At 37.2% G+C, this 13437-nt stretch overlaps 1 protein-coding gene across 1 annotated transcript; it reads right to left on the bottom strand.

The window, feature by feature from the left end:
* Positions 1-739: 739 nt before the first annotated feature.
* LOC101244198 (FGGY carbohydrate kinase domain-containing protein) lies at positions 740-13433 on the bottom strand (the record flags this gene model as incomplete). The annotated part of the gene is given in 15 exon segments (NM_001317928.1): positions 740-1123; positions 1705-1832; positions 5876-5948; positions 6781-6937; positions 7020-7140; positions 7278-7397; positions 7657-7773; positions 7882-7990; positions 8159-8220; positions 8796-8980; positions 9060-9142; positions 10589-10767; positions 10876-10993; positions 11254-11333; positions 13013-13433. Coding segments are annotated over 15 exon segments (1884 nt in total). The 5' UTR covers positions 13242-13433.
* Positions 13434-13437: the final 4 nt, after the last annotated feature.

Below are 13437 nucleotides of genomic sequence, written 5' to 3' on the forward strand. Positions count from 1 at the left end.
CTACATATTTCATCACTATTTTGGTGTTCACGTAAAAAATGATGTAATACAACGCAAACAACTACTAGAGAGGGTGTTTTTGTAAAAGATAAAAGATTGGGGTAAAATTTTAATTTTTAAAGTATCCCAAATAATGAGATTTGGCCCAAATACTAGAAAAAACTAGTATTTGGAAATTTGGGATATTTGCCAAATAATGGCAAATTGTATGGACAAACATTATTTGCCAAATTTTTTCCAAATATTATTTGGAAAATTTATGGCCAAACGAGCCCTAAATATAAGTGTGTCTCTGAGATTTCGGGCATAGGTTGAGGGGGTACTTGGGCATTATCCCTAAAAAAAAAAGCAGGTGACTTTATGACTATTTAAGAAATCAACTCTAAATCGTATACTCATTAGAAAAACGAAAAAATGCGTAATATATATATATATATATATATATTGGTGAAGAATAGTCTTCCTAATTTAATGCATTAATTAGTAAAGGGAAAAAATACATCTAACTTCCAACCAACATGATATTGACATTAATGTCGACAAAACAATAAAGAGATCAAATGTTAATGTTATTAATAAGTCAAAGGATTCATAGATCGATTCGATGTAAACAACTGATATTGATGATTTAAATATTTAACTATAATTTAATAAAGCGTGAATTTCTCGTATACGTATAATGTATACAAGCAGCAGGAATGGACACATTGAAGAATACCTAATAGTGTACAATCATTTCGAAATGAGTTTAAGTTATACACACCATCAATTTTTCATATGATATGAACAAGTCAAACAAAATTCACTGTACAGGTGATAATAGTTGAATAGGTGAACATTTTCAAATGACATTTTATACACTACATAATGTGGTTCAAAGAAATGCAGAAAGGGAGAGGAGGGGGACTAGGAACTGGTGTCGCGTTTTCCTTCGTTCCTGGGTGACATGGTTTGTAGTAACTTGTATACCAAAAGGCGCGACAACAATGAAGAAAACAACTCATGACAGAGCCTCGGCCATAAGTGAACGATGCTTCTGTTGCTGCTCATAAAGGTCGCGGAAGATGCTGTATTTGGCATCGTGGTACTTCTTCACTTTCATGTCTTGAGACGGATGAACAACCTGCCATCAACCGCATGTGAAAAACCATAACAACAAAATGGCACAATGAACCTCAACGGCAAAGACATTTTTCAAAGAGGTAGCAGCCAAGTCTGGTACCATGGTGGAGATAAAAGATAAAATTAGTAGAATCTGGTGCATGGCACCAAGAAGGGTAGCGGTGGAGGAGAGAAGACGGAGTGTCTTTCCATTAGGTCGTTGGGAAGAAGCAAACACAAGAACGAAGACAACCTCTGTAAGCAAGTAACATGAACGTGCAGTAAAAGACTCCGCGGAACATTTAATCTGTTGTCCCAACAAGATCTATACACAAAACAAGTTATTTTCTATGATTTTCTGCATCAGGGTGTGAATGGAATAGTTCCTAAAAGAGACAATTTTACCCAAATCAACCAAGCAAGGAGACGTAAAGTCAGAGACGATGAAATTTAGAAGTCAAAAATGCAAAAGCACAGTAAATTGCTAGAGAAAAGGAATGAACGATAAATAGATGTATGTCTTAAAAAGTAAGAAGGAAGGCAAACAGCTAGCGCAGTTCCTCTTTTAGTGAGAAAAGTAGATATAGTTAAACAGTCGCACACCTGACCAGCTGCATTCATTGCCTTCATGGCGTCACGAACAGTAGAATATTTCTTTGAAGCAACAGCACCAAGAATAGCAGACCCCAATAGCACAGATTCATTTTCGCGAGGGAGAATGATAGGGTAACCTGCAGAAGGCATAATACAGCTTGGAATTGATTAATGTATCCAAACACAAAGAAATCTAGGATTATTCAGTACCAATGTTGAAAACAGAGGTACTGAAAGATAATAAATTGAAATCTATAATACAACCTTTTCAGCAATTGGAAAGCTCGAGGGAACAGGAGTACATGGTAGATGTAGAATCAATTAAAGATGTTTTAGGTTCCTTGTAAATTTTGCTATAGGATTAAAGATCTTCCTGGTACTCTCAACAATTGTAATTAGGAATCTGTAACTTATTGTCGCAGGTTCTGGTTTTTGTTTTGGAATAGAATACAAGTTGTTATTGTCTCAAAAAAAAAAAAAAGCTCGAGGGAAAGTTTAGGATTCACTTCCTAACTTGTTTCAGGTTATTTCCTTCTATTTAATTGTTTATTGTTTTAGGGGAGTTAACCAACTTGTTATAGTATAGTGGTGAGTACTCCCTCATATACAGCAAATAATGCGTATTATGTATATCTATGTACTTTCTTTTACATAGATATCCAAGGGGAGTGTTGTAAAATAGTTGGAGTGCCACGTGGGCCCAACAATTGGAAGGTGGCATCACTATTGATTGTGGAGTGCCACGTGGGCCCAACAATTGGAAGGTGGCATCACTATTGATTGTGTATGCATGCCATATGACACCTTCCCATTAGTGATATGTCATCACTTGGCTAATTAGAAGGCCAAGTGATGCATTAATGTATGGCTATAAATAGCCACTATATGAAACATATACATACACCTTTGAAAGAATATTACTTCCTAAATTTTTCTTCTTTTAGTATATAAATTTTAGTAAGTTCTTTTATAACACGTTATAGCACGAGTCTCTGCCAGTTCAAGTAAAGATTTTAAAAGCCTCGGAGGTATAAATTTCCTTTTCTTAATAATGTCTAATCTCTCTAAACTTGAATTTCTTGCTCTAGACATATCGGGAAAAAGCTATCTATCATGGGTACTCGATGCGGAAATTCATCTTGATGCGATGGGTCTAGCAGACACCATCCAAGAAAATAATCAAGCATCGAATCAAAACCGTGCCAAGGCGATGATATTTCTCCGTCATCACCTTGATGAAGGTTTGAAAATGGAATATCTCACTGTTAAGGATCCTCTGGTATTGTGGAACAATTTAAAAGATAGATAAGACCACCTGAAGTTGGTCGTCCTTCCACAGGCACGTTATGACTGGATCCACTTGAGACTTCAAGATTTTAAATCTATCAGTGAGTATAACTCTTCCATGTTTAAAATTATCTCACAATTAAAATTATGTGGAGAAAATATCACTGACCATGATATGTTGGAGAAAACATTTTCCACTTTTCCTGCCTCAAGTATGTTTCTGCAGCAGCAATACCGAGAAATGGGATTTAAAAAATATTCCGAATTAATTTCACATCTCCTTGTTGCTGAACAACATAATGACTTACTGATGAAAAACCATGAAAGTCGACCTACTAGTTTTATGCCATTTCCTGAAGTAAATACGGCAAATTTTCACCAATCTAGGCGTGAAAAAGGTCGTGGCCCCAGTTGTGGCCGTGGTCGTGGTCGAGGAAGAAATTTCAATCATGGTGATCGTCTTGCACTAAATAATAACCTTCAACACCAGCAGCGTAAAAAGAAGAATGAAAAACATGATGTAGTGCAGAAGAAAAATTTAGGAAGTAATATTCTTTCAAAGGTGTATGTATATGTTTCATATAGTGGCTATTTATAGCCATACATTAATGCATCACTTGGCCTTCTAATTAGCCAAGTGATGACATATCACTAATGGGAAGGTGTCATATGGCATGCATACACAATCAATAGTGATGCCACCTTCCAATTGTTGGGCCCACGAGGCACTCCACAATCAATAGTGATGCCACCTTCCAATTGTTGGGCCCACGTGGCACTCCAACTATTTTACAACACTCCCCCTTGGATATCTATGTAAAAGAAAGTACATAGATATACATAATACGCATTATTTGCTGCCTCATTAAAAACCTTTCTAGGAAAACCCAGTGGGACAAAACCTAGACTAAGGAAAAAAGAGTACAGTGCGTATTTTACTCCCCCTGATAAAAACCACGATTCAGATGGTTAAGTTTTCGCATTCCAATTTTGTGAACCATCTTCTCAAGAGTTGAGGCTGGTCAAGATTTGGTAAATAGATCTGCTGGATTATCACTTGAACGAATTTGTCGCACATCAATATCACCATTCTTCTGGAGATCATGTGTGAAGAACAATTTTGGTGAAATGTGTTTCGTTCTATCTCCTTTTATAAAGCCTCCTCTTAATTGAGCTATGCATGCAACATCTTCAAAGAGTATTGTGGGTATCTTGACGTCACACTTCAAACCACATCTTTCTTTGATAAAATGTATTACTGATCTTAACCATATACATTCTCTACTTGCTTCATGAATGGCTATTATCTCAGCATGATTTGAAGAAGTAGCGACAATAGACTGCTTCGTAGATCGCCATGATATAGCAGTACCTCCGTATGTGAACAGATAGCCTGTTTGTGATCGAGCTTTATGTGGGTCAGATAAATAACCTGCATCTGCATGACCAACAAGATCTGCACTATCTTTGTTAGAATAAAACAGACCCATATAACTAGTTCCCCTTAGATATCGCAATATATGTTTAACTCCATTCCAATGTCTTCGGGTAGGGGAAGAACTATATCTTGCTAATAAATTAACAGAAAATGTTATGTCGGGTCTCGTAGCATTAGCAAGATACATAAGTGCCCCAATTGCACTGAGATAAGGTACTTCTGGACCAAGAGGTTCCTCATTTTCTTTTTGAGGTCGGAATGGATCCTTACTCACTTCAAGTGATCGGACAACCATTGGAGTACTTAATGGATGTGCTTTGTCCATGTAAAATCGTTTCAAGATTTTCTCAGTATAGGCAGATTGATGGATGAAGACCTCGTCTACTAAATATTCTATTTGTAGTCCAAGACAAATTTTTGTCTTTCCAAGGTCTTTCATCTCAAATTCTTTCTTTAGATATTCAATTGCCTTTTGAACCTCTTCTGGAGTTCCAATGAGATTAATGTCATCAACATAAACAGCAAGAATAACAAATCCCAATGTTGTTTTCTTAATAAATATACAAGGACAAATGGCATCGTTAATATAACCTTGTTTTATCAAGTACTCACTAAGGCGATTATACCACATGCGCCCTGATTGTTTTAAGCCATATAATGACTTTTGTAATCTGATTGAATACATTTCCCGAGATTTATATGCTTCAGGCATTTAAAGTCCTTCCGGAACTTTCATATAAATTTCATTATCTAGTGAACCGTAAAGGTAAGCTGTAACCACATCCATTAGATGAATTTCAAGATTTTCATGTACAGCTAAGCCGATGAGAGTCGACCACCGGCAACAAAGAGTTTTTATTTAGCCGACCCAACTTGCTTGGAACTGAGGCGTAGTCGTTGTTGTACTATTCTAGAGGAAATTCAGCAAGGATATTATGCAAGTTTTGGTTTTTGCATTGGCATCAACGAGGATATTAAGCAAGCTTTGTCTACTTTTGCCATCGTCAACAAGGACGGTAGGACAATGAATTTTACAAGTATAGCTAAATTGTGGTCCACTTCTAAGAACTAAAAGCAAATACCCAAATTCGATTTGTGAAAGATGCTCTTCCAGACCTAAATGTCAGTTAGCAGCTCCTGGACCACTGTGTAACACAATAACATTTTAGCTTTGGTTTTAATTAGCTTCAACTGACTAACTGATTGGGAATGTAGCGTGAGAAACAATCTACTAATTGATCTATTTCTTTCAAATGCCCCACTATAAACATATCATAATTTCATTTTAAAATACCTTGGGAGCTAATGAAACTATTTTTAAAAAATTCAGTTCTCTCATTAATTGCTTGCACTGTATTTATGCAGACAGTAAATGCATTACATATTCATCCACTTCATGTATATCACATAACTCATTAATAAACAGCACAAAGAGAGAATGAGAGAGAGAGAGACCAATAATATCTGCATGCTCTTGAACAAATAGACGATTCTTTGCAAGCCCACCACAGGCAAGTAGTGTGTCAATCTGAACATAATGAAAACGTATAAGGAAGTATCAAGCAATGTGGTAAATATAGGTTCAGGTATCAAAATGGAACGTATGCACACTTTGTGATAAAAGCTCTCAGCATAAGAAAAGCAACAAATAGAAGATCAAAGTGATGCTGGCAGTTGAGCATTGTCTCACTTTCCGGTGGGATAGGTTTGGTGGTAGTTTGGAGCATCATATCTGCATCTCTCTTACCAGTAGTATTAGTAAAATTCTCTTAGTTTCTTGTTCTTCAATTTCTGTTATAATTTGTTGTTCCTGTACTTCTGTTATCATACTATTTAGCTGTGCAATACTAATTTCCTTACTATTTGTCATGCCTTCTTCACTTCTGTATTTTATTTGTCCAAATCTGCTTTGAAATGCTTTCCCTTTCTTTATTTCTTTCTTTTCTTTTTCTTTATTTGAGCAGAGGGTCTATTAGAAACAGCTCATCTACCTTCACAAGGTGAGATAAGGTCTACGCATACACTACCCTCCCTAGACCTCACTCGTGGAATTACATTGGGTTTGTTGTTGTAGAAGATCAAAGTGATCAATAAGAAACTTTGAAACACACAAACGCTGCATTACTAGGTTCTTTCTCAGACCCATCCTAACCTCCCACCACTGTTATCAAAAAGCTTACATCTTTGATTTGGACAACAGAGTCTCAACATTCAAAGTTTATTCAACGATGCATATGCTTGCCAGAAAAGGTCATACAAGTCAACAATGTGGAGAGCTCAAGCATACCAAACTTTACAGGTTTAAAATCTCTTCACTTAACTAACTAAATACAAGTAGTATCAGGAAATGAGTCCTTCACCTTGTGTCCATTAGTATTGCAGTGCTCTACTATATGGCGGGTTCCATATGCAATGCCCTGTACTGTGGCAAGGTAGAGAAGTGCCAGCTGCTTTTCACTAGTATCAAGTGTTAAACCAGAAATCATACCTTTTGACTTTGGATCTGCAATAGGGGACCTGACAGAAATTTTGCATGTAATTTATAGCAGATTTAGGCAATCAAGGTAAAAAACAAAGTAACCATTCTACAGTACTATACCTGTTACCATGAAAATCTGGGAGAATATGCATATCACTAGTCAATGCAGCTATAAATGGTGAGTCCTCATCTTTCTTCATTGATTCCAGTATCTCATTCAACAAGTCAAATATTGAGATTCCTAGCAGAAGATATAAAACTTTAGCTTTAAGCAGGAGACCATCACAAAAGGAGAGCAAAAATCAAATCGCATGGGAGTCTAGAACTTTGACAAGGAGCACCAGACAGTTCCTAAATGTCATATCAAGGTCATCTTACTTCGAGATGCAGCACGATTTGCAAGATGAGGAGATGCAACATGATTCTCAATTATATGGTCTAGCAATGAACCAGTAGCACTCTGTCCTCCTTCAGTAAGCCAGTACTCGGGCACCATCGCTGACAATATTGCAAAGAGCAAATAATGGAACATCATTTGCTTGTAACAGAAGCAACAGCATTTGCAGATAAAATATGGGAACCCTCCAAGATTAATGTTACAACTAAATGCAGAACCTAATATCTAACCATAAGCATCTCTTTTACAGCTTTTCAGCATTACAATGTCAGTTTGACTATGCATATCCTGAGCGACATTTACATCATCTGAACAAAAATTGTTTGAAAGAACAACTGTACATTGCAAGTGGAAGTGTACCTGACCAAAAAGGTCCCCAGACTCCAGGTATGAATAATTTTGTCCTGGATACAGCCATATGGCATGTGGAAGTACCACATACAAGCACCATACGCCTACTTATAGCATCCTCATCAACTTTCAAACATGCAGGTACAATCCGTCAATAAGTTAATATAGTCAATAATATAAGCAAAGATATTTTGATCATTCAACATATCCAGAAGAGTACTCAATAACAGCAACCTATAGATTCAGAATCTGATGCAGGCACACTTTCCATTACACCTACACCGCCAGCATGAGCATCTATCAGAGCAGTACCTACTGGTGTCCCTGCCATCAGACCCAATTCCTGAAACATAAAGCAGCAGCATCTTAGTAAAAACTCAAAAGCATGAAGAAAGTAAGGGGACTCATACCCATCAAAACCACAAATGCTTGCATCATTGAGAATGATTATGAGCTGCTTTTAACTTTTGCTAATAGTCAAGATGTAATGTGATTTTTATAAGTTCTTCACCTTTGCAGCATGTGGTGTTAAACCCGAACCCAATGCATGACCGGGGAATGCTACACTTCGCCCTGCACATTTTTATTATAAAATCATGAAAAAGAATAACTAAGCAGTTCTCAAGACTAAAAGATATTCCACTATACGAACAACATAAATGAATATTGACCTTTTGAGACAATGTACCTAAACAGTTCAAAAGATATTTTTTAAAGTGGGCAGGTTTTAAAAATCTCAATCCTAGAAAACAATACAAAACAAAAAGAATTACGCGCAAAAGGAACCAAAAAAAAAAGAAAAGAAATAGGATGCTAAGCCGAACTACGACTGTTTGCCAAGACAACAGATCAGTAAATGCTGATGGCAACCTGACATGAATGATGCACAAATTTGTGATTTTTCCTCTTCTTTTTTGGTGAGAGAAGACCAATTCCCAAACTAATCCTAATATATGAGAGGGTAACACTATCTGTTTTCTGAGACTCATTGCTCAACTTTCAAAGACTCTTTCAACAGCCGCACGTTGTAGCATCACTTCAAATAATATGATGAATAGAAATTGACAAGTTTACAACAGAGTCAGTTCCCTGTTTGTTTTTTTTTCAAATCATACATTTTGGTAATTTAGGTGAAGCTTCAAAAATACCTATCTTAGCATGATGCCCATCAACAAGATCACCTAAACCAATCTCCTCCCAGAATCCATCATCCCATCCACAAGATTCCATAGCACCGGAATCTTTCTCAATTATCTGCTGCATGTGCGCATGGCCTAGATATGTCCATTTGCACACAGTGGTGCATAAACTCCTAGTGTCATCTCCTGTTGCTCTAATAAGTTAACAGAATAGATGGCATCACCTCTTCCAGTTAAAACTTCAAGAGTTATAGTTCAGGAGCTATTTCTTACTTGTATGTTAACCAATCACTTAGATCCATCCATCTAAATGCCATCGACCAGGATTCTTGGAGATTTTCCTTCACCCACAAGAGCTGTAAAAGCAATTTTGTATTAACAACAAGTAGATAGAGCATATCAAGATGTGATGATCAATTAAGTAGAAATTTCAACTTTTCCTTTTCGACTTCCAACAGTAGAAAGAAAAGAAGCGTAAAGATGTCAAGAGCAAGCATACAAACAACACACACTTATTCAACTTACTTCATAAAAAAAAAAAAAATTATTTGGCTATCAGATAAAGAAGGAAAGTACAGGTGAGAGGTAAGAAGTATGCATGTCATCATCATCAATAACATCACTCCTTCCATACGGTTCCAGAAGTATCCATCAGGCACACACAAAAGCAAGCGCATGTCAAGAATTCAACATTGAAAAGCAAATTTCTGACAACCTATGGTACTGGCAGGAAAGAAGGTGGATGTGGAACAGAGCGTAAAAGTTACACACTGAACAAGTGCTGCCCAGATCACCTTATGCCAGGCAACTACCAAGATAAAAGGGGTCATCCATATGAAAACTTCTACAAATTCACCCAACCATCAAAAGTGGAAGCATATAACTACTCTTTCAATGTACCCTTCACTATTTAGACGCGTTTCACAGGCTTCTAGCTGAAATAAGTATCCTTTTGGCATTCAATTGTGTGATAAATTTCACCTCTGTGGCAAGACAGCCGAGACTAACAAGCATTTAGCTCTACATTATGAAGTAACTACACAAATATGGAACATCTTTCAGTGTATCAGATGATATTGCCAAAAAGATCCTTCTAATTGTTGAAATGTTGGAACAGGGGAGGAGGTCTTCCGAGACAAAAGGCAGATGGAAGATTTTAAGATGATACCAGGTTGCATTTGGTAGACTGTATGGAGGAAAAGAAATCTGAGATGGTTTGAAGGAAAGGATGCTTCTAAAATTTTGGACCGACTTAACTCTACATTTTAACATATTCCTTGATACTCAAGCTGGTAAAACTTAAGTTTGGTAATTTTGAACAAAACTGGGATAATGAACAATCACCGAGCCTGAACCAGAACTAGCCAGGAGAATTACCGACAGGGAAAAGGCCCCTGCGAGAATGGAGCAGTCACTGAAAAACTCACAATCCCACCGGAACGGTCCAGCAGGAGACTAGACTATAAAACTAAGAAAGAGTGCAAAGTGAATGGTGTGAATTGAATATATCATAATTGTAGAGGCTCTGATATTATGTGGAAAAAAAGAAGAAGAGATTCTTGGGATGCATTGATGGCTCCATTAAGTAGTATGAGAGGTTTGAAATACCCTGTTCACTTAGTATATCTCTCCAGTGTGGCACTAATTAATATTTGACTAACTTATCATTAACATTCTAGTAGAAAACTAGAAATGTTACTATAAGGGGTCAGCTAAACCAATACGTACTTTAAAAATCAAGAATCTCATTAAGGAAAAAGATACAAGACATGAGAAGCAGTCCTTCCTACTAGTGTACGTACCTTTGGTGGCTCCATCTCGGGTGACACGCCTCCACCACAATACTGTAGTACAGGTGAATTAGAGGCGTTGATCCTCTCAGCTTGTTTTACAGCTCTATGGTCCATCCACACTATGATGTTTCTTCTAGTATCACCACTCCATGAAACCGTGACAGGTTCACCCTCAGAATCAACAGCAACTGCGTAGAGGAATCAATTCATCCATGTTATGTACTACCGTAATTTTAGCATGTATACCTCAATCAACACGCTGGACAGATGAACAGCAGAAGTTAGTGACTATATACCAAGAGAACAAGTAGCCGCGAACCCCAGTCCCTTAACTTCTTCCTTGGAAACACTTCCGAGGGCACATGCTGTTTTTACAGCAGTGCAAATCGCTAACCAAATATCAGTTGAAGATTGCTGAATTCGACAAACCACAGAAATGAAATCAGAAGCACAAAGAACTGAAAAAGGAAGAAATCAAGCACTAGTTCAGCAAAACAGAGTACGGTTTCCTCATAGCTACCTTTTGAAAAACATATTACTATCAAGTAAACATATTGTAACGTGAGACAACCAACAAAATTGACCAAAAGAGATTGAGGGAAATCAACCATACAGACAAACAATAAAAGGCAATAACAAGGAACGTCCATTTCAAAATAGTTACAACATCTGACCTCAACACAGTCACCGTCTTTCCATATCTGTATTGGACTACTAGCAGAACCTAGAAGCTTCCCGTCCTCATTAAAGAGACCTGCACTAAATTGTGATCTTAACGTTAGTTGCATATGACCACTCAGTGCTGAAAATAGTAACAGAAGCTTAACATTTGAGAAGTGATATCATCGAGTAAAGACAAAAAAAGAGAAACACAACCAACATCAAACCCCCAGGGAAAAAACCAATTTCACAATTAATTCATACCAACAAGCACCATAATCATAATACTGCAAGATTACACTCAAAAACAAAACCCACCAAGTACCACATTCACGAGACAGCAAGAATTCATTCAAAAACGAGCACTTCCAGTTCAAACATCCACACCATTAAGTCAACATCAACACAAAAAAGCCATAATTTTTTAACCATAACCAATCTCAAAACCCCATAAAAAGACTCTATTTTCACAAATAATTTTAACCAACAAGCACCATATTCACAATACTGCATGAATTCACTCAACCCCCCTCCCCCCAACCACCACCTGCACCAGTACTGCCAGTACCAACATCCACACACCATTAAGTCAACATCAACACAAAAAAGCCATTTTTAACCATAACCAATCTCAGAACCCCATTAAAAAAAAACAACTTTACCTGCATGAATTCACTCAACCCCCCTCCCCCCAACCACCACCTGCTCCAGTACTGCCAGTACCAACATCCACACACCATTAAGTCAACATCAACACAAAAAAGCCATAATTTTTTAACCATAACCAATCTCAAAACCCCATAAAAAGACTCTATTTTCACAAATAATTTTAACCAACAAGCACCATATTCACAATACTGCATGAATTCACTCAACCCCCCTCCCCCCAACCACCACCTGCACCAGTACTGCCAGTACCAACATCCACACACCATTAAGTCAACATCAACACAAAAAAGCCATTTTTAACCATAACCAATCTCAGAACCCCATTAAAAAAAAACAACTTTACCTGCATGAATTCACTCAACCCCCCTCCCCCCAACCACCACCTGCACCAGTACTGCCAGTACCAACATCCACACACCATTAAGTCAACATCAACACAAAAAAGCCATAATTTTTTAACCATAACCAATCTCAAAACCCCATAAAAAGACTCTATTTTCACAAATAATTTTAACCAACAAGCACCATATTCACAATACTGCATGAATTCACTCAACCCCCCTCCCCCCAACCACCACCTGCACCAGTACTGCCAGTACCAACATCCACACACCATTAAGTCAACATCAACACAAAAAAGCCATTTTTAACCATAACCAATCTCAGAACCCCATTAAAAAAAAACAACTTTACCTGCATGAATTCACTCAACCCCCCTCCCCCCAACCACCACCTGCACCAGTACTGCCAGTACCAACATCCACACACCATTAAGTCAACATCAACACAAAAAAGCCATAATTTTTTAACCATAACCAATCTCAAAACCCCATAAAAAGACTCTATTTTCACAAATAATTTTAACCAACAAGCACCATATTCACAATACTGCATGAATTCACTCAACCCCCCTCCCCCCAACCACCACCTGCACCAGTACTGCCAGTACCAACATCCACACACCATTAAGTCAACATCAACACAAAAAAGCCATTTTTAACCATAACCAATCTCAAAACCCCATTAAAAAAAACCAACTTTACAATCAATTCATACCAACAAACACCAAACTCACAATACTCAATCAAAAGAGAAAAACCCCACCTGCTCGAGCACTGCCAGTACCAACATCCACACCAAGAAACACTGAACGAAGCTGCCTAGGAAGGCTATTAGTTGTCATTTCCACAGCAAAAGAGTTAGAAATTGGAAAAGAATTAAAACGGTAATAGCTATGCCGCTGGTTTAGATACGTAGAGTCAAGCAGTGGGGTTGTATCTGTCATGGATTTTCTTGAATCCAATCTTTTATCCATTTTTTCTTTAAAATCCATTTTGTCCTTTTCCTCTTTCTGTTACTTTTTTTTCTTCTCTTTTTTGTTAATTTTGTACTGTCAGTATGATTATATGTATAATGGTTTTGAGTTATAAAGATCTGGAAAAAAAAAACTGGTTTTTTTTTCTGAAGAAGATGATGATTATGTGAATCTAAATCTGATTATCTCAAATTATTTTTAATTTTTTCCTTTT

Source organism: Solanum lycopersicum, chromosome 7 (genome assembly GCF_036512215.1).
Source record: "Solanum lycopersicum chromosome 7, SLM_r2.1".
Lineage (NCBI taxonomy): Eukaryota > Viridiplantae > Streptophyta > Magnoliopsida > Solanales > Solanaceae > Solanum > Solanum lycopersicum.